This window comes from Sinohyriopsis cumingii, chromosome 6 (genome assembly GCF_028554795.1).
Source record: "Sinohyriopsis cumingii isolate HCF-2022 chromosome 6, ASM2855479v2, whole genome shotgun sequence".
Lineage (NCBI taxonomy): Eukaryota > Metazoa > Mollusca > Bivalvia > Unionida > Unionidae > Sinohyriopsis > Sinohyriopsis cumingii.
This window is the reverse complement of record NC_142966.1, coordinates 128277432-128302987: the sequence shown is the minus strand read 5'-3', so window position 1 is coordinate 128302987 and position 25556 is coordinate 128277432. Positions and strand designations below refer to the sequence as shown.

General features: G+C 36.0%; 1 protein-coding gene across 5 annotated transcripts in view; it reads right to left on the bottom strand.

The window, feature by feature from the left end:
• LOC149797926 (calcium uptake protein 3, mitochondrial-like) overlaps positions 1 to 25556 on the bottom strand; it is a 236337-nt gene that overhangs the window by 15613 nt on the left and 195168 nt on the right. For 4 of the 5 annotated variants that reach the window (XM_089962976.1, XM_089962978.1, XM_089962979.1 and 1 more), the window contains 3 exons: positions 24020 to 24043; positions 9463 to 9571; positions 8859 to 9016 (listed from right to left, as the gene is read on the bottom strand). In XM_089962976.1, the coding sequence (XP_089819102.1) occupies positions 8859 to 9016; positions 9463 to 9571; positions 24020 to 24043 (291 nt within the window). The remainder of the gene's footprint in view (positions 1 to 8858; positions 9017 to 9462; positions 9572 to 24019; positions 24044 to 25556) is intronic. The other variant, XM_089962977.1, reaches the window with a different exon arrangement.

Below are 25556 nucleotides of genomic sequence, written 5' to 3'. Positions count from 1 at the left end.
TATGATCATAAAATAAACCAAAATAGTCATTTGAAAAACTAATAAACTTGCCAAAAATGTTCAAATTTACTTCAATAATTTCACAATATTTATAGTCAACTGAATTTGTTCTTGAATTTGTTAAAGTTATTTCATGTGCATGTCAGTGTTCACATCATAATAAGTCACAGTAATTTGTCAATTTTTGCAGCAAATATATTATACTTCTCTCTTTTCATAACAAATCTGTAAAACAGACACCCAAGTACATCAACTATATACAAATAATTCCATATATTCACTTGTCTTTTTCTCCAATGGACACAACCTGTTGATATGCCATTCAAGCTCTTTCTGCGCCTTTGGCAAATATTTCTTTAGCCCTCCTTTTTGTCAGCACTGACTTTTTGGGCTCAATGTGCAATCGTTTCTTTTCCTTCTCACACCGCTCTAGTAGCCTAGTGGTTAGAGTGTCCGCCTCAGATGTCTAAGGTCATGGGTTCAATCCCTGGCCTAGTCATATCAAAGACTTACAAAAAATGGTACTAACAGATGCCTGGCTTGGTGCTCAGTACTGAGAGGTTAGTGTTGGGACTGGTTGGCCTGGTGTCAGGATAATGTGACTGGGTGGGACATCATGCTACATGTCTGCGGCATGATGCCCCAGTGCTAGACATCACTAAAAACTGCCACACTGCAGACATCATAGCGATATGACTGAAACATTGTTAAAGCTAATTAAAATCTATAATCACGCACTCTTTTCCTTCTCAATGAGTGCCTTTGTCCTTTAAGATGGTGCTTGTATTGGCGACATGCAGTGCACATATTCTGAGGGCTAAATCTGTTCTCTCATGTAAGAAATCTTTCTTCTTATAGGAATTAACTACACTTTTTTCCAGATGCCTTCTGAGCTTCGATTTTTCCATGTGCAGCTTCTTTTGTAGGTGCTGTTCCAAACTCTTCCAACCACAATTACCATAATTCAGATCTTTCTGGAAGAGGTCACAAAATGCCAGTCCTCTAGCATTCAGTTTTCTTATTAACTGACCAACTTAATTTCCATCAACTTTTCTCTCCAGCTATTACCATTTTCATACATTTTTTAAACCTTTATCTAAATGTTTCGTGTCATGCTCTCTCTCAACAACTTGGGATGCCATGTTTTACAAGCATGCTTCTTCTTTCCATTGCCATCAGTTTCCATTACACAAAAAAATTCACTGGATGAATTTAAACCTATGACCAATCAGAATACTCTTTACAAGAGTCATGTGCTAACTAATATATGGAACAAACAATTTACAAGGGTCATTGTGAGATGGGACAGGAAAGACCGTTGACATAAAAAACAGACTATATCAAGAAAAATCTTATTTAAGTCAGGAGAAAAGCAGAATTATGCTTTAAATGGAGACAAATCATGTCTGTGTATGACAGACCCCCCAACACATGTTGCATAGCACAATACATGATAGATATCCAACACAAGATGCAAGGCATGATGCATGACAGATGCCCAACACAAGATGCAAGGCATGATGTATGACAGATGCTCAACACAAGATGCAAGGCATGATGTATGATAGATGCCCAACACATGATACATAGCATGATGTATGACAGATGCCCAACACTTGATACATAGCATGATGTATGACAGATGCCCAAAACTTGATACATAGCATGATGTATGACAGATGCCCAACACTTGATACACAGCATGATTTATGACAGATGCCCAACACTTGATACATAGCATGATGTATGACAGATGCCCAACACAAGATACAAGGCATGATGTATGACAGATGCCCAACACTTGATACATAGCACGATGTATGACAGATGCCCAACACTTGATACATATCATAATGTATGATAGATGCCCAACACTTGATGCATAGTATGATGTATGACAGATGCCCAACACATGATACATAGTATGATGTATGATAGATGCCCAATACTTGAGACATATTAAAATGTATGACAGATGCCCAACACTTGATACATATCATGATGTATGACAGATGCCCAACACTTGATATGTATCATGATGTATGACAGATGCCCAACACTTGATACAAAGCATGTATACAGATGCCCAACACTTGATATATATCATGATGTATAACAGATGCCCAACACTTGATGCATAGTATGATGTATGACAGATTCTCAACACTTGATGCATAGCACGATGTATGACAGATGCCCAACACGATACATAGTATGATGTATGATAGATGCCCAATACTTGATACATATTAAAATGTATGACAGATGACCGACACTTGATACATATCTTGATGTACGACAGATGCTCAACACTTGATACATAGCGTGATGAATATGACAGATGCATGACCATACCATAAGCTCACTTAACCTTATGTCTAGGTGAGTTAATGATAAAAGTCCAGTAAATAGCAACAACATTTGGTGGCAATGATCTAGGTCATACAGACACCATTTTGCTCAGTACCAATAGACATAAAAAGAAATCTTTTAGCAAATGTTCCATGTTGATATGACCAGCAATGATGAGTGGTATTAGGATTTTGTGGTGACCCTTTTGGATGACTGAGTGATGCTGTTTTAATTCAGGAATAAGTAGACATCATGTATTTTAGTGAAAAGCCCACCTGAATTATAACCATCCATTCATGAAGAGTTGCAATAACAAGAGTGTCAAGATGGCTGCCATGGTGACCATCTCTGGATGTCAGATTTTCACATTAAGTCTTCCAGTGAAAAGAAAATAGACTGATATGATCATACTCACTGCAAAACAGAGAAGTCAGTTTAGAATGAAATTGGGGATTTAAAAAATTTGGTACGGAGTTCTGACTTCAAATGAGGGAGGATTTTCCATGAGAAAGGTGAATATTTCATTATGGCATAGGTCTTTGACTTTCTATCACCATGTGGACCCAAAGCTAGGGTCACAGCAAGTAGTTTTAGTCTGTTTGTATGAGAACTTTTGTCTGACCTCCAAGTCAAGCAGCATTATTTTGATTAGATCTGAAAAATGTTACCATAAACATAAGACTATGTTCAATTATAAAGTTGGCAGATATAGTCTCTGCACATATAACTTTATCCACATTTGATGCTGATTCAACAAAGACGGATTTCTCTGATGGTGCATATGTTGTTGCATTTAATATGCTTAAATAAAGTGCATGATGCGTAATGTCATTTTTGCCACCAGGGATATTAAAAATCAGCTATACTGGAAGAGTAGAAATCATATTCATGGCCTCTGATCTTGATTGCAACTACTGAAATTCCCGTTTAGTTATGATGACAATTCTTAGTCCCCTACCAGAATATCTTACTGATTAGGAGTTAGACACCCTGTGTTTCCGAAATTGAAAAGTATAATAATTATTTTGTTTTTTCCTATTCTCCCTGGATTTTGTTGGCATGTATAAGCATAATAAAACTTCTTGTTTACATAAAAGAATTTAGTCAGGATTGCTCCTTGTTCGGTTTCACCATGGTAGTAGTTTTATTATCCCAAAATGCTCAGACTATAACAGCACTTTTTTCCCTTTGCTCTGGACAGTGGGGTTGGATTCCTTTATATTTCAGCCTTTGCATATTGAACATGAGTTTGTACTCCCCACTCTCAAAACATTGATTGGGACAGCTGGTTTCCCTGCCTTTTCTTTATCAGAGTGTTTTTAATACATGTAAGAGTGACTTTTGCCAAAGTCAATGGTTTGTTCTTATAGTGCTTTTATGAATGCTTTGTTGTAATTGTGCTCCTTTTTGGTGTAAGGACTTGTACTATCTAGATCAGCTCAATCTAGTTTTGGTTCTATTTAAAGTTTAGTATAATTAATTTGGAATATAATAATATAATTATACTAATACTTTATATAACTGGAAATAATATAATAATGTGCTTAACAAGAGTATTATTGTATGTGTGTGCTTGTCTGTTTTTTTTATGGACTGTATCATGTGCTCCATGGCACACATATTATTGTATGTGTGTGCATATCTTTTCTTTATGGACTGTATCATGTGCACCGTGGCACACATATTATTGAATATGTGTGTGCATGTCTGTTTTCTTTATGGACTGTATCATGTGCACCATGGCACACATATTATTGTATGTGTGTGCATGTCTGACTTCTTTATGGACTGTATCATGTGCACCATGGCACACATATTATTGTATGTGTGTGCATGTCTGTTTTCTTTTTGGACTGTATCACGTGCACCATGGCACACATATTATTGTATGTGTGTGCATGTCTGTTTTTTTTATAGACTGTATCATGTGCACCGTGGCACACACATTCCTAACTGCATAATCAGTTGTTTAAATTTGGTTGACAACATATAGATTTGAAATTTATACAGTAAAACCTGTCTTGAGAGACCACTGCTATGAGAGACCAGGTTCTCCATGTACAGATTTAGAGATTATATATTGTTATAACCTGTTATGAGAGACCACCTGTCATGAGAGACCATTATGTTTTGGCAGAAGGGGTGGTCTTTCAAGACAGGTTCCACTGTAGAATGAATATACTTCTCCATTTGTTTGTACCCCTCTACCGATTTCAATAACAAAAATCTCTATATGCCTTTCATACTTAATGGACTTTCCATACTAACATGGTGCCATGTTGCGCAAACTATGGGCGAATTGATTTCCTCAGACAACATTGTGATTTTGTTAATTCTATTCGGTAACTGCTGAATAATTCCATCAATTACCATAATGAAGAGAATTTAGAGTTATATACCTTTTTGCACATGTACACAGAAATTACAATGCTTGTTAAATCTACGTGAAAGACAAATTTGTAGTTTATTCTTTTTCTTTGCTTGATTCGACATTGTAAATATCGGAAGCAGATGACACAGTATTTTCCTTCTATGTACAAACATGTGTAGTTGTGCATACACCCTTTAGCTGAAAATGGACTTGTCCAGGAACTGGAAATGACTGGCAAACAGGGTCATCTTTTCCAATGAACTCTTCTGTATGGAATGTGTGTGTGTGTGTGTGATTATGATTTTGAACGTAGCTTTAATAATTTTTCAGTCATATCGCTACAATGTCTGCAGTGTGGCAGTTTATAGTGATGTCTAGCACTGGGGCATCATGCTGCAGACATGTAGTATGATGTCCCACCCAGTCACATTATCCTGACACCAGGCCAACCAGTCCAACACTAACCTCTTAATGCTGAGTGCCTAGTGAGGCAGCTGTTAGTACCATTTTTGTAAGTCTTTGGGATGACTTGGCCAGGGATTGAACCCACAACCTCCTGCTTCCGAGGCGGATGCTCTAACCACTAGGCCACCGGAGCGATCTCTGTATGGAATGAAATGCACAGATGATAATGGTGTTAGGGCCCACCTGGACATAATCAGGTTTGAAATTATAGATCAACAAATGAACTAAGTTCTGTGCATCTTTTCTCTCATTTGTGTGTTTCCTTTTTTAAATTTGTAGGGGGGTACAAACAAATGGGGAGGTATATTCAAACTTTGTTGTTGTTGTTGTTGTTGTTGTTGTTGTAGGGTTTAATGCCATTTTTCAGCACAAGATAGGCTATACATGGCAGCCAGTATAATTGGTGGAGGAAGAACCCTGGAAAACCCCGGGAAGAACCACCGACCCACGAGAAGCTACTGGCAGGCTTTCTCACGTACCCACATTTGCTGAGCGAGAGACTCGAACTCATGCAGACAGAGGTGAGATGGCAGTGATCCGTAATGGTGAGCGCTTTAGACCACTCGGCCACTCGTGGCCCCATATTCAAACTTTAGTTTTGCATGTATATAATTGAAAACCTTCAGTTTGTTATAAAGTGATATAAGTGACTGATGGTTGGCTGTGAGTAGAGGTAATTGTAAATTATTAATGGAGTTTTAGTCAATTTAATAGTATGTATTAATTTGGATCTGCTTTTTGGTTCAGGTCTGTGCAGTTATTATAGGCTGCTTTGTATATTTTATTATACTGGTTTGCTTCCTCATAAGTGCCATAGTGCTTGATATCTGTTTGGTTCTGGGGGTAGGACTGAAAGTTTATTTCATGCAGACAGAATTGAAACACTCTTAAGTATATTAGCAGTTTCTTCTGATTTTCTAGTCTTTTAGTTGTAAGTATTCTAGTGAGATGCATCTCCTTAAATGGATGCAGAGTACTGTAGTACATCTCAGTCATTGTGGGGAGTTACCAGTGCTTTGTAATCATTAAATTTTGTGTGATAGTTTTGGTTGCTTAGATGCTGGTGTTTTAGCATGACATATGCTTAGACCTCTCAACAAACTTTAAACACAGAAGTCAAAGTGACCCAGTTTTATCCTGATCAAGGGCTTTAGTAACGCAACCATAATCAATTTCTCTCTTTAATCCTTTTAGAACTACATCTGACCACACTTAATATATCCAAGTCAACAAACTTTAAAAACTGAAGCCAAATGATGTTACCAACAAAATCAATTAGTGATCCTAACTGTTTTATGCTACTTGAAATTAGCAACTACATTGTCTTGCTCTACTTAAGCCAGTTCAGACTCGTACAATCACAAGCAGTATTATTATAAATTATACTACACTGGAAGCAATGTGTTAAAAAAACCCAAAAAAATACAACTTTTCAGTAACAATTTCACATACATGGAAATTTAAGTCAGTGATGGGATAGACCGGAGACACCCCTCATCTCGAGATGAAAACCCTCCCTCCTGTATGGAAGGCTCACATGTATGTACAAATGTCCATCCAGGACAAATAGTGATAACAAGACTTTTAAGGGCATGTGCTATGTTCACCATTTACACATATAGCCAACTGGACAGTATATGAAGTTTTTTTTAGTGAAAACCTGATGTTAATCTGAAAACCCATTCAGGAAAAGTGGAGAAAACAAGATTTTCAAAGGTGACTGCCCTGTTGATGTTAAACTGGTACCATTTTCATTTATGTCTAATTAGACACCACAAGGAGGCTGTTAGTGAAAACCCCATGTTGTTATGTGCGTGTGTTTTGGACTTTCAACATAGCTTTAACAATTTTTCAATCATATCGCTATCATGTCTGCAGTGTGGCAGTTTACAGTGATGTCTAGCACTGGAACATCATGCTGCAGACATGTAGCATGATGTCCCACCCAGTCACATTATCCTGACACCAGGCCAACCATTCTTAACACTAACCTCTTAATGCTGAGCGCCAAGCGAGGCAGCTGTTAGTACCATTTTTATAAGTCTTTGGTATGACTAGGCCAGGGATTGAACCCACAACCTCCCACATCCGTGGCGGATGCTCTAACCACTAGGCCACTGGAGAGGTATATCAAGGAACAGTGATACTATCATCCATTCAGGATGAATAGTGATAAAATTTTCAAGATGACTGTCATGGTGACCATAATGGATGTCTAAGGGACACCATTTTTATTTAGGACCAACTAGACATCATAAAAAAATCTTCTGGTCAAAACTTGAAGTAAAAATGACTTTCCATTCAGAAGGAATAGTGATAACAAGATTTTCAAGATAGATGCCATGGTGGTCATCTTGGACATCAGATCGGTAGTATTTTCATTTTAGACAAACTAAATATCAAAAGAAGTCTTTTAGCAGAAACACTATGTTAATCTTACCATAACAATATTTTCAAGATACCCTCTCTATAATCTACAATGGATATTAGAATGGAACCATTTTTATTTAGGGCCAACTAGACAAGGTCTTCTGGTAAAAGCCCCATTGCAATAGGACCATCTGTTCAGGAGGAGTAGCAATAATAAGATTTCAACATGGCTGCAATGGCACCATTTTCACTTAGTGCCAATATCAGATTTCATAAGAAGTCATTTAGTGGAAACCCCATGTTGATATATCAATTTAGAAGGAGTAGCAATAACATGCATTTTCAACATGGCAAGTGGGATGGTCACGTCTGAGTAGCACCATTTTCGTTTAGAACTAACCAGACCTTGTTTCATGGCAATCTACCACGTAGTTTAGTAGCTTAAGAGGAGGAGTACCAATAACAATCTTCTGCTAAAAGATGGAAAGATGACAGGTGTCAGATGAGGAACAAATGGCCATCTCATTATCTCCTGATCTATGACCAGTAAAGCTAAAAATAAAGTTCTACTATGAAAAGATACCAATGGCATCATATTAACTTGTCAGTGACTTTCATTATTCTCTCTTTCTCTCTCTTCTGGGGCCCCGAGTGGCCGAGTGGTCTAACGCACTCTCCGTTACGGATCAATGCCATCTCACCTCTGTCTGCATGGGTTCGAGTCTCAGATGCAGCCAATGTGGGTATGTGAGAAAGCTTGCCAGTAGCTTCTTGTGGGTCGGTGGTTCTTTCTGGGGTTTTCCCGGTTTCTTCCTCCACCTTTAATACTGGCTGCCATGTATAGCCTATCGTGTGCTGAAAAATGGCGTTAAACCCTACAACAACAACAACTCTCTCTCTTTCTCTCTCTCAATGCATTAATTTTAATTAATTATTAAAAGGGCAATGTTATGGTTATTTGCTTTTCATTAACAAAATGTGATTATGATATATTTTCTATGTGAATTTTGGTTTCAATGTTAATGTCATCTCTTTCAAATAAACAAGTATTCTTTAGTGAATCATCTGAAACTGTTAAATCAGGGGTCTCAAAAACGCAGCTCACAGTTCGCATGTGGCCCACCAGGCCATATCATGTGGCCCACAAAATGTTTAGTGTCATGAAGTGTCACGAGATATGGTGCAGCCCTTGGGCCACTGAAAATGCCCTGATGTTGCCCTCAGAGTGGTCTGAGTTGAGATCCCTGGTTTAAATTTTGAAGGTCAACAAAGTTGGCAAATCTATCAGCTTATTCCTTACCTTGAATCCTCTGTGCATTCTGTCCTTCATTATGGAGATGAACTCTTTGTGACTGAGATGACCATCACCATCCTCGTCAAAAATCTGGAACACTGTGTCCACAACGTGAGAACCCAGTGTAAAACCGGTACACACCATCACTGCCCTCTGGAAGTCCTCTGAAATATGGGAGAAAATTCTCTTAATTTAGAAAGAAGTCATACAGAATGAAAGATGCATGAATATACAGACAGACAGAAAGACAGACAGACTGAATTATTTCACATATAAGGCTGGTGTATCAAAGGGAGGCAATCTTTGACAGTTTTCAAATGGCTGCCATAAGGCTATCAACCTGACCTAATCTTTTTTTTGTGTTTTATTTCTTCCAAATCCTCCCAACATGATTCTGGCAACCTCTGCTATCATCCACACTAACCTTTCTAACTTTTAACTCTGCTCTCCCCCTCTTCCAACAGGGACCAAGGGGATGGAAGCCATTAAAGATACAATATGGACAAGTACAAAATTCCATGCAAGTTTCTATACAGTATTTCGGAACATGTCACATCATAGACACTTGTTAGTGAGGAGATAAGAATAAAGAACTTAAATCCAGATGTACCTTGTGAAACTGGATGTTCTGCATACGTGTACATCTTCATGGCAATTGTAAAGTCATCAAGACTGTTCAAAAATTGGCAAAACTTTTTGAACTCGGTGAAGGTGATGCCCTGAAAGAAATGCCAAGATTTTTACCAATCAAATCACATTATTTTTATAAAGAAATAACAGTTAATAAAAGCCAATTACTCATTCAATAAATTAATCCCCCCTCAAAAAAAGAATTCAAGAACATAATATATATTTTCACAATGAAGACATATAATTCTCTATTGTCTTCCTATTAATAACCATGTTGACCTCGATTAACCAATTCTTGGACAGGTCTGTCATAACGTTTTTGCTGAGGCGATTTTTTTAGGCCTATAAAAATAGTCATTCCCTTGTCCCTTCCACTCACCAAAGCCATTTAGCATTGAATAGCATCAATATTTCTTTTCTGATATAATTCAGATTAAGGTCTACCCTAGAACTGAAAATTTAGGTGGGAAATTGCCCCCTCCATCTAAATAAAATGAGAAATTTTCTGAATAAGGCGGGATTTATTGAATTAATAAAGGTAGGGGTTGAAAATATGATACCTAATTTAAATGTATTCAGTTGATTCTTCCACACAATACTGTATAAATTAACACATATTCTGCAATCAGGAGTCCTAGAACAGATCTTGACAGATGGCGTGCTTTATTTGATACCTATTAAATCCATATTCATAGGATGTCTCACTGTATAAGTCATATAATGCATGTGATTAATTTTAATACTATCATCCCAGTACAGAAGTATAATTAAGGTCAAATCTGAACAAAATGATCAACATTTTCCTTGGAATTGGAATTTTATTTTTACCCATTTAAAGATCAAAGAATATCCAAACGAAAACTAATAGTAAGACTCTACTGAAGATGAAATTTGAGAAGCTTTCATGTTGCTAGCACAGCCAAGCTTCTAGACAGTATTCTACACATGCACATGTATTATTCTAATAAATGCAAGCAGCCAGCTTAATTAATTACATCTATCCATCTAACTACCTAAATACCTATCCACCTATCTATCAACCTAGCATCATACTAAAAGTGTCTGTAACAACCTATAGGTAAGGCAATATAACAACTACATTTCATTGTTTGCATTTCTTATGTTTATAATAATGATTCAATTAATATTTCTCATGCCTAAAAATGTGTGCAATAGTGAAATGGTTTATTGCTAAAGCAAACTGAAAGAAGTTTTTCTTTTTACCATTATAAACTTAGCTGTAAACAACAAACAAAATCTTTATAGTTCAGTATGTATCCTGCTCCAATCCTGTATGAACAGGAAAACAAATTCAATTTAGAAGTGGAACATTTTATATTTACCTGCCTTTTTTTCTCCCAATTTTTAATTCTGAAAACTGTTTTTATAATTCATCCCTTGCTTAATACAACATATTGTGCTAAGGTGGAAATTTCATAATTTCACCTAAAAATCAAGTGCAAAAATTATTTTATTAAACCAGAGGTGCAAAACTCAACGTTTACATTGGCCAGAATTGAACTTGACTGGAACAAAGTGGATCACACTGCAAAAGTTAGGTGTCTATAATAAAAACAAAAATTCACATGCATAAATTTAGGACATTGGCCATTGACTGCATGAAATGTGTCAGCAGGCCGCATGTTGTGTACCCCTGTATTGAACTGACAGTAACTATCAACAGCTGCATAAGTAACAAAATCAAACAGTTTTATGATCAACATTTCAAACTGTATTCCAAGTTGGGCATCTTTTTAACAATTACATGAAAATAGTCTGATGTGAAGGAAACAAAAACACATGGACACAACATTTTGTGAAGAACCTACATGTAGTTCAAACATCAAAAGAAACAGTGTCATACGATGGTGACATAACAAGGAATACAATATGGTATGTACCTGCTTGTAAGTCAAGTCCAATGGCAAAATGCACAGACCCAGATCTGCCACTGCATAATGCACTGGCAGATCTGGGTCTGTGCCATTTGTCACGAGTAATCAGGAGAACGAATAACATATACCTGTTCTGCATTATGCTACAGCAGATCAGGATCATTACTGTTTGGAATTTGACTCGACTTGTGAGCGAGTATATACGGTAGGTCTGTGAGGGTTATATACATAACCTAAATAATAATATGGCACTAACATCACAATATGAATTATGGTACATATGTATGCATTTGGGCTTATGGACATATAACAACTAATTTACTACTGGCTATAAGGTGCCAATTAAAACTCAAGTTCTACAAATTTTAAATACAAACAAGTGCTAAAAGAATCTCTCAGAAGATAAACCCTTCCAAATCATTCAAAACAGGAACTAGTACCAAATAAACATTCAATGAAAATAATTATGCAAAAGGGATATAAAAAGGATAAAGGTAAAAAGGTATAAAATCCCTCAAACTACGGGGTCAAAATTCACTCTATAATCTGCATTCCCTCAAAAATGCAACATTTTCTCCGATGGTACATTTATTTGATACTTTCAAGTGACTTTACATGAAAAACTTCTTTATCCTAAGGTAAAGATGAATTGAAACAACAGTACTAATCCACATGAGGCTAAAGCTTAAAATTATATGACATTTGTCCATCCAAACCTGGAATACACCTCAACAGTCTACACCTTTATTCACAGCACAACACTGAGGCTATAGAACGAGTACACAGAAGTCTGCCACTGTGTTTATCACCAATGACTTCTGCAACACAAGCAGTGTGACAGTATGTTGTAGGAGACTGACTAGTAAATAGCTGTGCACCCATCAGGCCAGATGCAAAGTTGTAATGCCACCAGACAGGCTACAATCTATCTGCCAGCCATTATTTGTTTCCTTCTGGTATACCAAGAAAGAGGACACAACATTCAATTCCTTCAACCACATACAAGAATACAAACTTATCAGTACTCCTTTATCCCCAAGTGTAATTAGATTATGGAATAAGCTGCCCCAGTCATTTGTTCAAACTGACTCACAAGAAGCATTCTGCCAAAGAATCATCATTTTTTCCAGACACAGATACCATGCCAGAGTTAAACCCGCTTTTAAACTGCTTAAAATTAACATTTTATATAAAATTAGCAGTCCTTGCATCACACATGGCACAATTTTTACTGCAGCATACCTGTCAACTCTCATTCCGGGAAAAAATAACTGATTTTTGGGCTTGTTCCATGCCTATCTCCCGATTTTTGCAGAGAATTTGTGATCATCACAATATATGTCGATTTTCATTTCTCCTAAAAACAAATCCTACATAAACAGATATATGCAATCCACAGAATCCATGTTCTATTTTATCACCTGTGAATACTGTTGGGATGAAATGATTATCATCACACTACAAAGAATTTTTTCTTCAGTAAATAGAATGTTAAGTTTAATTATTCATATATATAATTATTCATATATATAATTATTCATATATATAATTTTAATGATATGGATTAACTGTTAATTAACTGTTAATTATTCACAAAGGCCTTCTAGTTTGTTTACCTAAGAGTAACCTTTAGCTATTGTACAGTTTGGCCACAGCTGACCAGAATATAAAAAGTGGGCACGTCAAGGGGGCGCGTCACAGGGAGAAACAGCACATCTTTTGAGAATTTCACACATACCGAACCTGGAAGATCAGTCAACATACCTATACCCAGTCAACAGCACTCAACCTATTTTTTTTAAACTCAATTTCCCTGCTTGGCTTTTGAAAAGTTAACAGCTATGCTGCAGTGTGATTGTACTCAATGATGACAGAGGTACTCTATAAATATAAATATGATGACAATACACTCTTAGTGAAGACTGTCAAGTTACGCACTTCAGTTAAAGTTCACCCTTTAGGAGGTATGCATGAATCAGGTATATCTGTCCAATATGTCATTGGCTCAGAACCACCTCAACTGCAATTTTTTCAATATAAGGGATGCATTTAGAGCACATGAAGGTAATAAGATGGTAACATGAAAGTAATGTGACAGTACTTGATAGTTAGATGAAGATAATTAGATTGTGACATGAAGGTAATACAAATGGGACATAAAGGTAACTTGACAATAATTTGATGGTTACAGGTACAAGGAGGTAATATGATGGTAATATGAAGGTAATAGACTAATCTGAAGGTTACATGAAGGTAATTTGATGGTTGCAGTTAAGTAACATGATGTTCACAGTTAAGTAACCATGATGGTCACAGTTAAGTGACATGATAGTCACAGTTAAGTAACATGATGGTCACAGTTAAGTGGCATGATAGTCACAGTTAAGTAACTTGATGGTCACAGTTAAGTAACATGATGTTCACAGTTAAGTAACATGATGGTCACAGTTAAGTGACATGATAGTCACAGTTAAGTGACACGATGGTCACAGTTAAGTAACATGATGGTCACAGTTAAGTAGCATGATGGTCACAGTTAAGTAACATGATAGTCACAGTTAAATAACATGATGGTCACAGTTAAGTATCATGATGGTCACAATTAAGTAACATGATGGTCACAGGTAAGTAACACAATGGGCACAAGTAGGTCATACAAGATCTTATTACTCCTTAAAGAAGTTTCTAGGTATTTTACTGGTCAACAGCTAATGCACAGGATACGGTATCTGCAGTTCTCACAGGCTGTACAGATTTTCTTATGAAGCATATGAATATAAGTAATATTTCTGAATATATTCAACATAATTTAAGCAAACAGAAATATTCTGTTGTGACTTCAGAGCAATATTGCACCACTGGAAAGTAACGCAAGAAAAACATTATCTGCTTTTCATTAAAGTTCAGAATTACCCTAGAAATTAAACTCAAAATGATACCAGGGGAAGATAAAATAACTTTTTTTTTAGAATATGCACATGACAATAGACAATAGCAGCAAATTAATAAAACACTATATTTGCTGAATAATCAAAAGAGATATATATTTTATATAGAATCTTAGAGATGATATGCACTTTATCACTTCTTGGCCTTTTTGACTAAGTTCCTTCTCAATCTTCCACAGGGTTTGAGATGAAGGGAAATTGGGGCAAACAATTGCAAATGCTGTCCATGTGATAACATCTAATTTATTTGCTCTTCCTGTGCCAACACTATTTCAAATTATAATGCACATAAAACTTATATCAGAAGTGTCCTTTTCATAGGAAGGAATCCACATAATGATTTCATTTTGCATACAGGTGGAATTGAAACTAATCAGCTGTTCTCTTGCTTTGAAGAAACTGTTGAAAATGTATCATGTGCAAAAAGTGTAGAAATGTATCACATTTAACAAGTGTAGGAAATGTATCATGTGCAACAACTGTGGGAAATGTATCACATGCAACAAATTATTAAACCACCATTTGGTTAAGAAACTACTTTATGTTTAACAGAGGAAAGATCAGACCGATTCAGAATTTTTTTTCAACATTTTACTGCTACATTTGAGGAAAGAAAAAGAAAATGCTAAGGGGTTATTAATTTGTTAAAGTCTTTTGACAGGTGTATGTGATTATACCACCCTTTTAACTTTTACATTTTTCCTTCAACTGACACCTCTGGAATTAAGTTAGGAGGGTTGTAAAATCCCATAAACTCTTGTCAGGAGACAGTGAAACTAATATCCTTAGGATAATGCATTTATTTAGGAAATATGTTTAGCATGTTTGTCTTAGAAACCAATGGCATGCTGGATTCAAAAATTGAGGTACAGTAATTGATACTAATAATAAAAGACCACTGCCCATATTACAAGCCTGTACTTGGGTTGATTATCTTTAACCTTAACAACATGCATGGTTACAACTACTTCCATCAGAAATGCAACAGCTATGTCTTTCTGGGCTACAAATAAATTATTAAAGGAATAGTGAAAAATTTCCGTTTATATGTTCCACCTAGACCCATCTGTAATGTACTTCTAAACTGCAATCATTACATGACTCTGTCCAAATACGTTTCAGAATTGTTTTGGAGGGAGGAAACGATTTATCATTCATAAAATGGCATAAAAATATCTTTGACAAATTTAAGGTCTGTGCAATGAGACCAACTATGACTTGTGTCTTAATGAACCTAATCATAAAAAAAATCTTAATATTCTAAACAACAGCAAAACCGTTAATCTGGAACCATGTCCAACACATATTTTATATAGTCGCTTGTAAGTCGAGTCCAGCCGCAAACAAAAAGACCTTGATCTGCTCTCACATGATAAACTGGCATATCTGGATCAGTGTGTGTGTGTGTGTGTGTGTGTGATTTAGATTTTTAAAGTAGCTTTAACAATTTTTTAATCATATCTCTGCAATTTCTACAATGTGGCAGTTTATAGTGACGTCTAGCACTGGGGCATCATGCTGCAGACATGTAGTATCATGTCCCACCCATTCATATTATCCTGACACCAGGCTGACCAGTCCTAACACTAACCCCTTAATGCTGAGCATCAAGCGAGGCAGCTGCAAGTACCATTTTATAAGTCTTTGGTATGACTTGGCCAGGGGTCGAACCTGTGACCTCCGACATCTGAGGTGGATGCTCTAACCACTTAGGCCAAATATAGGTCAATCTATAAAAGTATCTTCTGATGCTACTAAATAAACTACTAAAAAAATAAAATGTTTAAATAACTTTTTTATCCCTGTTATGGTAACCAGATTTGATGATGGATCAACATCAATTGAATTGGTGTGAAAGACCTAAGCCTTTCATGCCACATAATATTTTAATGCACATAAAACAAAATGCCATCACATGATACTCGCCAGTCAACCCGTTTATGCTATGATGGACCCTCATTAATTGCTTTAAATGATCACTCCTTGGCTCTCCACACTACATTGTGCTCTAGACTAAACGAACTGGGATTAAATTCATCATTACCTAAATGTAAACAGAAGCGAAAAAAGAAACGTTGTTTCAAAGCTGGCCGGCATAGGACAGGAAGAATTCCAGTTTTCTCCCTTATTTCGGCTCAACAATTTAAAAAAAGTTTGACCGCTAATTTAGATAACCTAATTCAAATCCCAATTAATTCATCAACCTTTGTGTCAGCTATCCAAGAGATACCTCTGCGTATTGCATTATTCAATGCCCAATCAATAGGACCACCGGAAAGGCACACAGAAATAGTTCATTTTATCAACGACCAGAATATTGACGTCTTTAACCTGACAGAAACATGGCTAACAACATCAGGCAATGAGCCCAAGTGTGCGGATCTAACACCCACTGGTTACTCCATCAAGTCGTGCCCACGTAACTCTCGCAGAGGTGGAATTGCTGTCATCACAAAGAACTCCATGATCAAACGTCTTAACCGCATCACAACATTCAATTCCGACCACACATCGTTTGAACTAGTCCAAACCACACTCACAATGGAGCAAAGGTCAGTCCATTTTCTCTGCCTAAACCGCCCTCCTCCTAGTAGAAAAAACAAGCTGACTGAATCTCTCTTTTTGGAGCAGTTTCTGAATCTCCTGGACTATGGAAATTCGATAGGTGGCAACCTGATTATTCTTGGAGATTTCAACTTTCACTTTGACTGTCCTGGAAACCCAAACACATCAAACCTCATAGATTCCATTAATGTTTTCAACCTCAAACAGTCAGTTAACCAACCCAACCATAATCATGGTCATATTTTAGACTGGATTCTTCATAGACCTGATGATAACATTCTACGGTCCTCCCTGGTATCCCATGACCTTGCATCAGATCACCTCTGCATTATATGCCATCTTGACATATCAGTCCCTAACCCTCCACCTTTATCTGCTACTAACAGAAACCTCTGTATGATAAATAGAACCAAACTAATGCATGACATCCAAGCAAACCTAACAACTTGCTTACCTCCTACAGCAGAACAACTTGATAACTGCCTGCATTCAGTGCTTGACAAACATGCCCCAGCTACCAAGTGCAGTGTATCAATTCAAAATTGTTCTCCATGGTATAGCAGTGTTAGGGACCAGCTTCGCACTGCTAAAAGAGACTGCCGTAAAGCTAAGAGGCTTTGGCTTTCCACCAGACTCACTATTCATAAGCAAATCTATGAAGCCACTAAGAAGAATTTCATAAATACAGTCCATGCAGCGAAATCAGCCCACTACACTACTAAGATCATGGAAAGTTCCAGCTGCAAAGAACTCTTCGAGATTACTAACAAGCTAATGTCAAGGAACAAATCTACACGACTTCCAATTGCAGAATTTGAGCGGCAACCATTAGCAGCATTTGAAACTGTCTCTATGGATTTCATACGTACAATCCTGATGAAGAGCACACCAAAGTCATGTGAACTTGATCCAATTCCAACATCACTGCTGACTGAGTGCTTAGATCCAGTATTGCCTTTACTAACTGATGTTATTAATACCTCTCTCTCATCAGGGGAATTCCCATCAATTTTCAAAACTGCCATTGTAAAGCCTCTGCTGAAGAAACCAACACTAGACCATAATGATTTAAAGAACTACCACTCAGTTTCTAATCTCCCATTCATATAAAAAATCTTAGAAAAGGTTGTTCTATCCCAGCTTGTATCTCATCTGAATTCAAACAAACAGTCTTTTTAGCAATGTTGCCACAGTGCTGAAACTGCTCTTCTAAAAGTAGTTAATGACATTCTCTCTGCGTTGGATAGCGGAAAGATTACAGTCCTCACCCTCCTTGTTTTTTCTGCAGCATTTGCCACAATATACCATGATATATTACTTCACCATCTCCAGCATGTAATTGGCATTCATGATACAGCCTTACTGTGGTTCAACTCCTACTTGGTCAACAGGACACAAATTGTATCTGCAAATGGAATACACTCCAACCCAGCTGATCTATGTTGTGGCGTTCCACAAGGGTCTGTTATTGGACCTGTTCTCTTCATTCTGTACACTCAGTCGCTCTCAAGTGTCATAGATCATCATCCAGTGTCTCACCAATTGTACGCTGATGACACCCAAATATACAAATCTAGCCACCCAACTGAAGTTGATGCTACCATCCAAGGTGTAGAGAAGTGCACTTCTGATGTGAAATCATGGATGACATGTAACAAGCTGCAGATGAATGATGATAAAACTGAGGCCATTCGCAAATATCTTTTAGTTGATGCCACTAAAACACTTATGTGTTCATTAGTACTTTCAAGACTGGACTATTATAACTCAATTCTGTCTTGTTCTCTGTGCTATGTTTCACTGTCGGACTCTAGTCCAACATACCTATCCGACCTCACCCATGTGTACACACCAGCAAGATACTTATGCTTCTCTTCTGACAATTGTATACTCATTATTCCCACTATGAAAACAAAGTCATATAGACAGCGTTCTTTTGCATACCAGGGCCCAGCAATGTGGAATGAATTGCCCACTGAACTTAGACACAAAGACACAGTGATCCCATTCAAGAGTGCTCTCAAAGCTCACTTATTTCGACTGCAAGAACAAACTTAAAGACCTAATAATGTTTCCTACCTTAAATATTCTCAGCATGTTTTTTTAATATTTTTATTTATGTTTTCCAATTTCATGGTGTTTGTTTTTGTAATCATATCATTATATGTTTTTTATCTTATATGTGTTGTCTAGTGTTGTAAAGCGCCTAAAGCTTCTAAAGATTAGGCGCTATACCAAGTCCTCATTATTATTATTATTATTATTTGGTAAAATCTGCTGAGTAGTTTGTGGTCTTTATGTCTTTGGAAACAGTACCCATATTTTAATGGCATATCTGCATGATATACATCAACCTGAAAGCTCTCTGTACCAAAATACTTTCAAAAACCTGATCAAGTAATTTCTCTCCAGTGGTTTTTGAGATCTTAATGTTGAAAAGTTCTTCTACTTTTAGCATTTGCTGCCACTTTTGGTAATGGATTAGTGTTGCTCGTATAAACTGTCAGTCAGTCGGTAGGTAGGTATGTATGTATGTATGTATGTATGCATGCATGTTTGTATGCACACACGTACGTATATATGGAATTGCCTCAAATTTTGTACTTATTTTAGCCTAATACACCTCTCCCTCAGTAACTCATGCGCATGGGGTCCAAAAACATAAACTACACTGCAAGCAAGGGCGCTAGTTATCGAGGGACCTCAATAGCAGTATGAAATGATACCATCCGTACTGGACATTTAGAAAACTGCAGGGTGGAGGTGGGGCAAACTGGTCTGTTTAATGACTGAATATTCGTTTCAAAATCGCATTGGGAATACTTATCAATAAAAAGCTTTTTCTACCGAAGTTATTCATTTTTATGTAAAAAAAAGTTACCTTTATTTTCAAGATGTCCAACTGCTGAGAGAACATTATTCCAACTGGTTTCAACAACCTTCATGCGTACACAAAAGCATTTATGTTGTTGCTGAGTAGTCTTGTTCTCTAATCCATCTGCTCCCTGCTCTGCTCTCTACTCTTGTGGCATGCAATGCAAGGCACATAGTAAGCAGAGAACCAGACTAGTTATTGAGTCATATTCACAGGCAAGCAAGATTCCTGTTATTGAGTCAAATTCACAGGCAAGCAAGATTCCTTTTATTTTTAAAAATTGAACATTTAGTTCGTGAAATAGCCCTCATCATTGAAAGTCATTTTTTAAAATGTTTCTTATTTATATTATGTATATTTGATTTAATTTAATTGTTTGTTTGTTAGTTTAGATTTTGTTATTTTATTGCATTAGATGCTATTGTAATGTAATATTGTTTACTGGACTTGATTTTTCTTAGAATTAAGTTCAGTTCTGTTTGACCTGACTTTTTAAAATTTTCATTGGGAAACACCTAATAACAGAAACTATGTATCTAGTTTCTGACTTTGATTCAGAACCAGTCACAGTTTTAAAAAACAACTTTTTATAAAAAATTTTATCTATTATTCTTTCTCACTCAGACTAAGAATTATTATGTTATGTCAAGGCCTTACATGATATTTATCATGTAACAAACATACTTTCTAGAAGGATGACCTCCATCCAGGAATCTGTTTTGCATCTTAGTTAAGACTTATTACTGATGTATTGAGAAAGAATTGTTAGTCATGCCTTAACACTTGAGATGTTAAAGTGTTTTATAATGTGTCCAGTTTGGGGCTAATTATTTTATTTTCTTCAAATTATTCTGAATTCAAGTGATTCTTTTCTCGGGAAATACAGGTGCTCTGTATTAATTCTTGGACAAGAACATTTATAGACATTTATACAGAATTCCAAAACAGGAATAATATTTTCTGTGATTCAACAAAAGACTTTTGAGACTGCAGCACTTCACAGGTTACAGCAGACATCATCGTCTTCCATTTTGTATTCCACTGGGATTCGAACTCAGTTTCATTCAGGACTTTTAATTACTAGGACTTCTATTTTATAATTCTTGGATTATTTTTGGATTTGATTAATTTTTCACTTGATATTCTTGGGAAATAAATTTGTTAAACTTTACAAAGCTTGTTTTCTTCTTTTTTTCTGTTACTTTTTGTAAGAACCTAGACTTGTAACAAATACAATATTGATGCCATGATTGCATTGCAAGTAATAGTGAAACTTCTCATCTGTGAGTAAATCACTGAGTGCCAATTCAGGAAATACAATAAATAAAAAAGTATCTGAGAAACAGAATTTTACATCATCAAGTATTCATTTTGCTTGGTTATCTTGGTGAATGAGTATGCTAACCAAACCAATTGTAACTGATCGCTTGAAATGAGTTGACTTGCCACTAGACTGGGATGTCAAGCTCTTATGCTGGTTGGATTTGCATGCCTTTTAACTTTTCAATTAGTCCACCTCCTTTATTTGATACAAAAGACATAATTAACGTGGTAATACAAGAAAGTCAGCTTTTAATTCATTGCAATATTACAACAAATACTTGCGCAAATTAGGTATCGAAACAGTATCAACACTTAATTAGGTTTTAACAGAAATGCTTGTGGACATAGCTATTATGGTAGATCAACATATTTCACATTTTTGAATACAATAGGGCATATTGTATTTACGATCATTACACTTAAACCCAACATAAAGATATAACTAAAACATGGCTTTCACTTGATGAAAAAAACTTATTTAATTTATTTAAAGTGCTGCCTCAAGTAGGCGTTAGTGACAATTTCATTGATTGAAATTTTATTGCATACTGTTACTGATGGTGTACCAAGAATCTTGATAATTTCATAATACTGATTACAATTTCCAGGTTACATCAACCGTTTTCAATGATAAAATGAGCAAAATATCAAGGTTTGAGTTCAATCTAGATTGCAATTCTCTTTATGTTCAACAAATAGGGGTCAAATTTTTGGTAATTTTTCATCTAAAGATGTGGGATCCATGACTGACCCTGCATTATAAGTGGGTTTGTGAGTTATCAGGGGGCAAGTTATCGAGGGAGAGGTGTATGGTACTGCATGGTTTTAAGTTTATTCAACAACATCAATAGGCTGTGGAGACAAGAACTGCATTATCAATTTGAAATAAATTTTTGTTTAACAACAATCCTCAAATTTCATTTGTCATGAAAAGCAAATGTTTGTCTCATAACATCTTGTTTACTATCTCAGATCCCTTTAGGTTTTTGCTTTTTTGAAACTGCTTCCAATTTTTTCCTACTTCAATGTCAATGTGTCTGAAGCTATGGGCAAAGCTAATACCTGTTTCTAGTACCTGCACTTTTACTTTGTTTCTCAATAAGTTGTCAACCCTATAGTTACAGATTTCAGATTTCAACAGACTTATGTTATTTACTTTTTGCAAGGACCTGCAACTGTTTAGCAAGAGACTCATTTGTGCCCAAGTCATCACTGCAGACAAGATCCACTACAGTGAGCCTCTCTCTCAATTTTTTACTTTCTGTCTGTGACTCAAAGAGTCTCTCTCTCCCCCCCGGTGAGCCTAGTTCTCAATTTTATACTTTCTGTCTGTGACTCAAAGAGTCTATCACTCCCCCTGGTGAGCCTCTCGCTCATTTTTTACTTTCTTTCTGTGACTCAAAGAGTCTATCTCTCGCCCCGGTGAGCCTCTCTCTCTATTTTTTACTTTCTGTCTGAGACTCAAAGAGTCTCTCTCTCTCTCTCCCCGGTGAGCCTATTTCTCAATTTTATACTTTCTGTCTGTGACTCAAAGAGTCTATCTCTCCCCCCGGTGAGCCTCTCGCTCAATATTTTACTTTCTGTCTGTGATTCAAAGAGTCTATCTCTCCCCCCCGGTGAGCCTCTTTCTCAATTTTTTACTTTCTGTCTATGACTCACAGAGTCTATCTCTCAGTCTCTAAAACTATTCACCAATCTCCTGTACCATCTTCAAGAGTCATCAGTGATACTCTTTAAAACTTGATCACAGGTAGAATTAATGGTAGCTTCAATTACAAGGTTTTTAAATTGCTTCTCAGTATATTCTTGTGAAGCCATTTTTCCAGACATTCTGCTGACCTTTCCAGTTTTTTCTCTATAAATCTTAATATAGACGTAAATTCATATAAACTGTGGATTCACCACAGATTACATCTACTTCCCTGAGTAGGAGAGGTTTCCCTCATCATCAAACCATATTTAATGAGTTCTGGCACAAATTAAACAAGGTGGGCATTAATTCTCCTGCACTAGAAGAACATTATGTAACCTGCTCACTCCATGAACAGCAGCATGTATCTCACCATGCATCAGCCATTTTCATTATGTATTTATTTATGCATCATTAAAATAATGATTTAAAATGACCGTAAAAGCATACTCAAAAGTTCCAAAGACTAGAACCTCCATGTTCTGGAGTCACTTATATCAATATACATGTAATATCATTCACCAGAACTGCCCAAATCCCAAATCAGTCAAATAAAATTTAAAAACATTTTGTTTCACTTCTGTCATTGCTGACCTCTGACCTCACATTTTATTTTTAACAATGGTGGCCATATCTGATGGCAGACTAGGATCAGATGAAGAAATTTTAAAACTTCGATGACAGCACACTTTCTATGAAATTTGGTCAAATTCTGGGTAGTTGTGTTTGAGGAAAGGCTATTTCAAGACTTTTCTATTTTTAGTAATGGTCGCCATATCAGAAAACAAATCAGCACCACAAATTTGAACAGCCTTACTGACAGAATCTTTGCTTTAAATTTACATGCAAATCGTTTAACAAGTTTTTTTATAAGAACTTGTAAACTCACTTTTGAACCTGTAATCTCATTTTATGGTTAGATGACCTAATTTATTAATAAGTTCTCACAATTACTTCTGCTGATGAAAAAGTACCAAACAACAAGAATTTGTCGATGGATTTGAAGCTCTCCCATTTTTTAAATCTGATCCAAACCGCTATTTTACATTCTGTCAAGATCATAGACCTTCCTGAGAAGTTGGCAGCTGCACATCGAACAAACTTTACTAAAGGATAATTCACAAAGAGATTTACAGATTAATAACAAAAGTTCCCACCAAAATGAATTCCGAAGCATATTTGGACAGAGTTTGACTACTATAAGCTGTGGACATATAGGGAAAATTGTACAGTATACAAACCTGGTCTGAACAATTGCTCCTATTCTGAAAGTGAATTGGCAAAAATTTTAGCTTATTTTTTTTACTGGACACCTAGAGTACCATACGGCCAAAAATACTTTGGTATACCATATGGCAAAAACAGTTTGGTTTACTATATGGCAAAAATACTTTGGCATACCATATGGCAAAAACATTTTGGTACACCAAGATGCAAAAACACTGTGGTATACTATATGGCAAAAATACTTTGGAATACCATGTGATGAAAAATACTCTGGTATGCCACATGAGGAAAAATACTCTGGTATGCCACATGAGGAAAAATACTCTGGTATGCCACATGAGGAAAAATACTTTGGTACACCACATGGTAAATATATATTGAATAACATATGGGCAAAAATACTTTGGAAAAACACATGGACAATAATACTTTGGCATACAATATAGCACAAATACATATCATATTGGGACAAATACATTGGTATACTATACAGCACAAATACAAATCATATGGGGACAAATGTTTTGATTTTCCATAAAGCACAAACACATACCATATGGGGACAAATACTTAGGTATACCATATATCACAAATACATACCATATGGGGACAAATACTTTGGTATACTAAACAGCTCAAATACATATCATATGGAGACAAATACATTGGTATACTATACAGCACAAATAAAAATCACATGGGGACAAATGTTTTGATCTTCCATAAAGCACAAACACATACCATATGGGGACAAATACTTAGGTATACCATATATCACTAATATTTACCAAATGATGACAAATACAATGGTATACTATACAGCACAAATACATACCATATGGAGACAAATACTTAAATTGGTATACCATACAGCACAAATACATACCATATAGGGACAAATACTTTGGTATACTATACAGCACAAATACAAACCATATGGGGACAAATACTTTGGTTTTCCACATAGCAAAAATACATACCATATGGGGACAAATATGTTGGTTTCCACATAGCAAAAATACATACCATATGGGGACAAATATGTTGGTTTCCACATAGCACAAATACATACTATATGGGGACATACTTTGGTATACCATATATTTTATAGCACAAATACATACCATATGGGGACATACTTTGGTATACCATATATTTTATAGCACAAATACATACCATATGGGGACAAATACTTTGGTATACCATATACTATATAGCACAAATATATACCATATGGGGACAAATACTTTGGTATACCATATAGCAAACATACTTTGGTATAAAATATTGCAAAATACTTTAAAATACCATGTGGCAAAATACTTTAAGTAGAGTGTTCTAATAAATTTCATAAACATTGATTTCTGTTACATATATTATGCTGTAATACACAAAATCTGAATGGATACTCAGATTAATCATAGAAGCTTGCTGAAAAATGACAATGATTTTTGAAATATAACATGCTGCAAAGGTTGCGCAAAGGATAATTTTATGAAATAACTTTTAATGCAACTAAATTTAGGTTTGTACAACATGTTTCAATTGCAG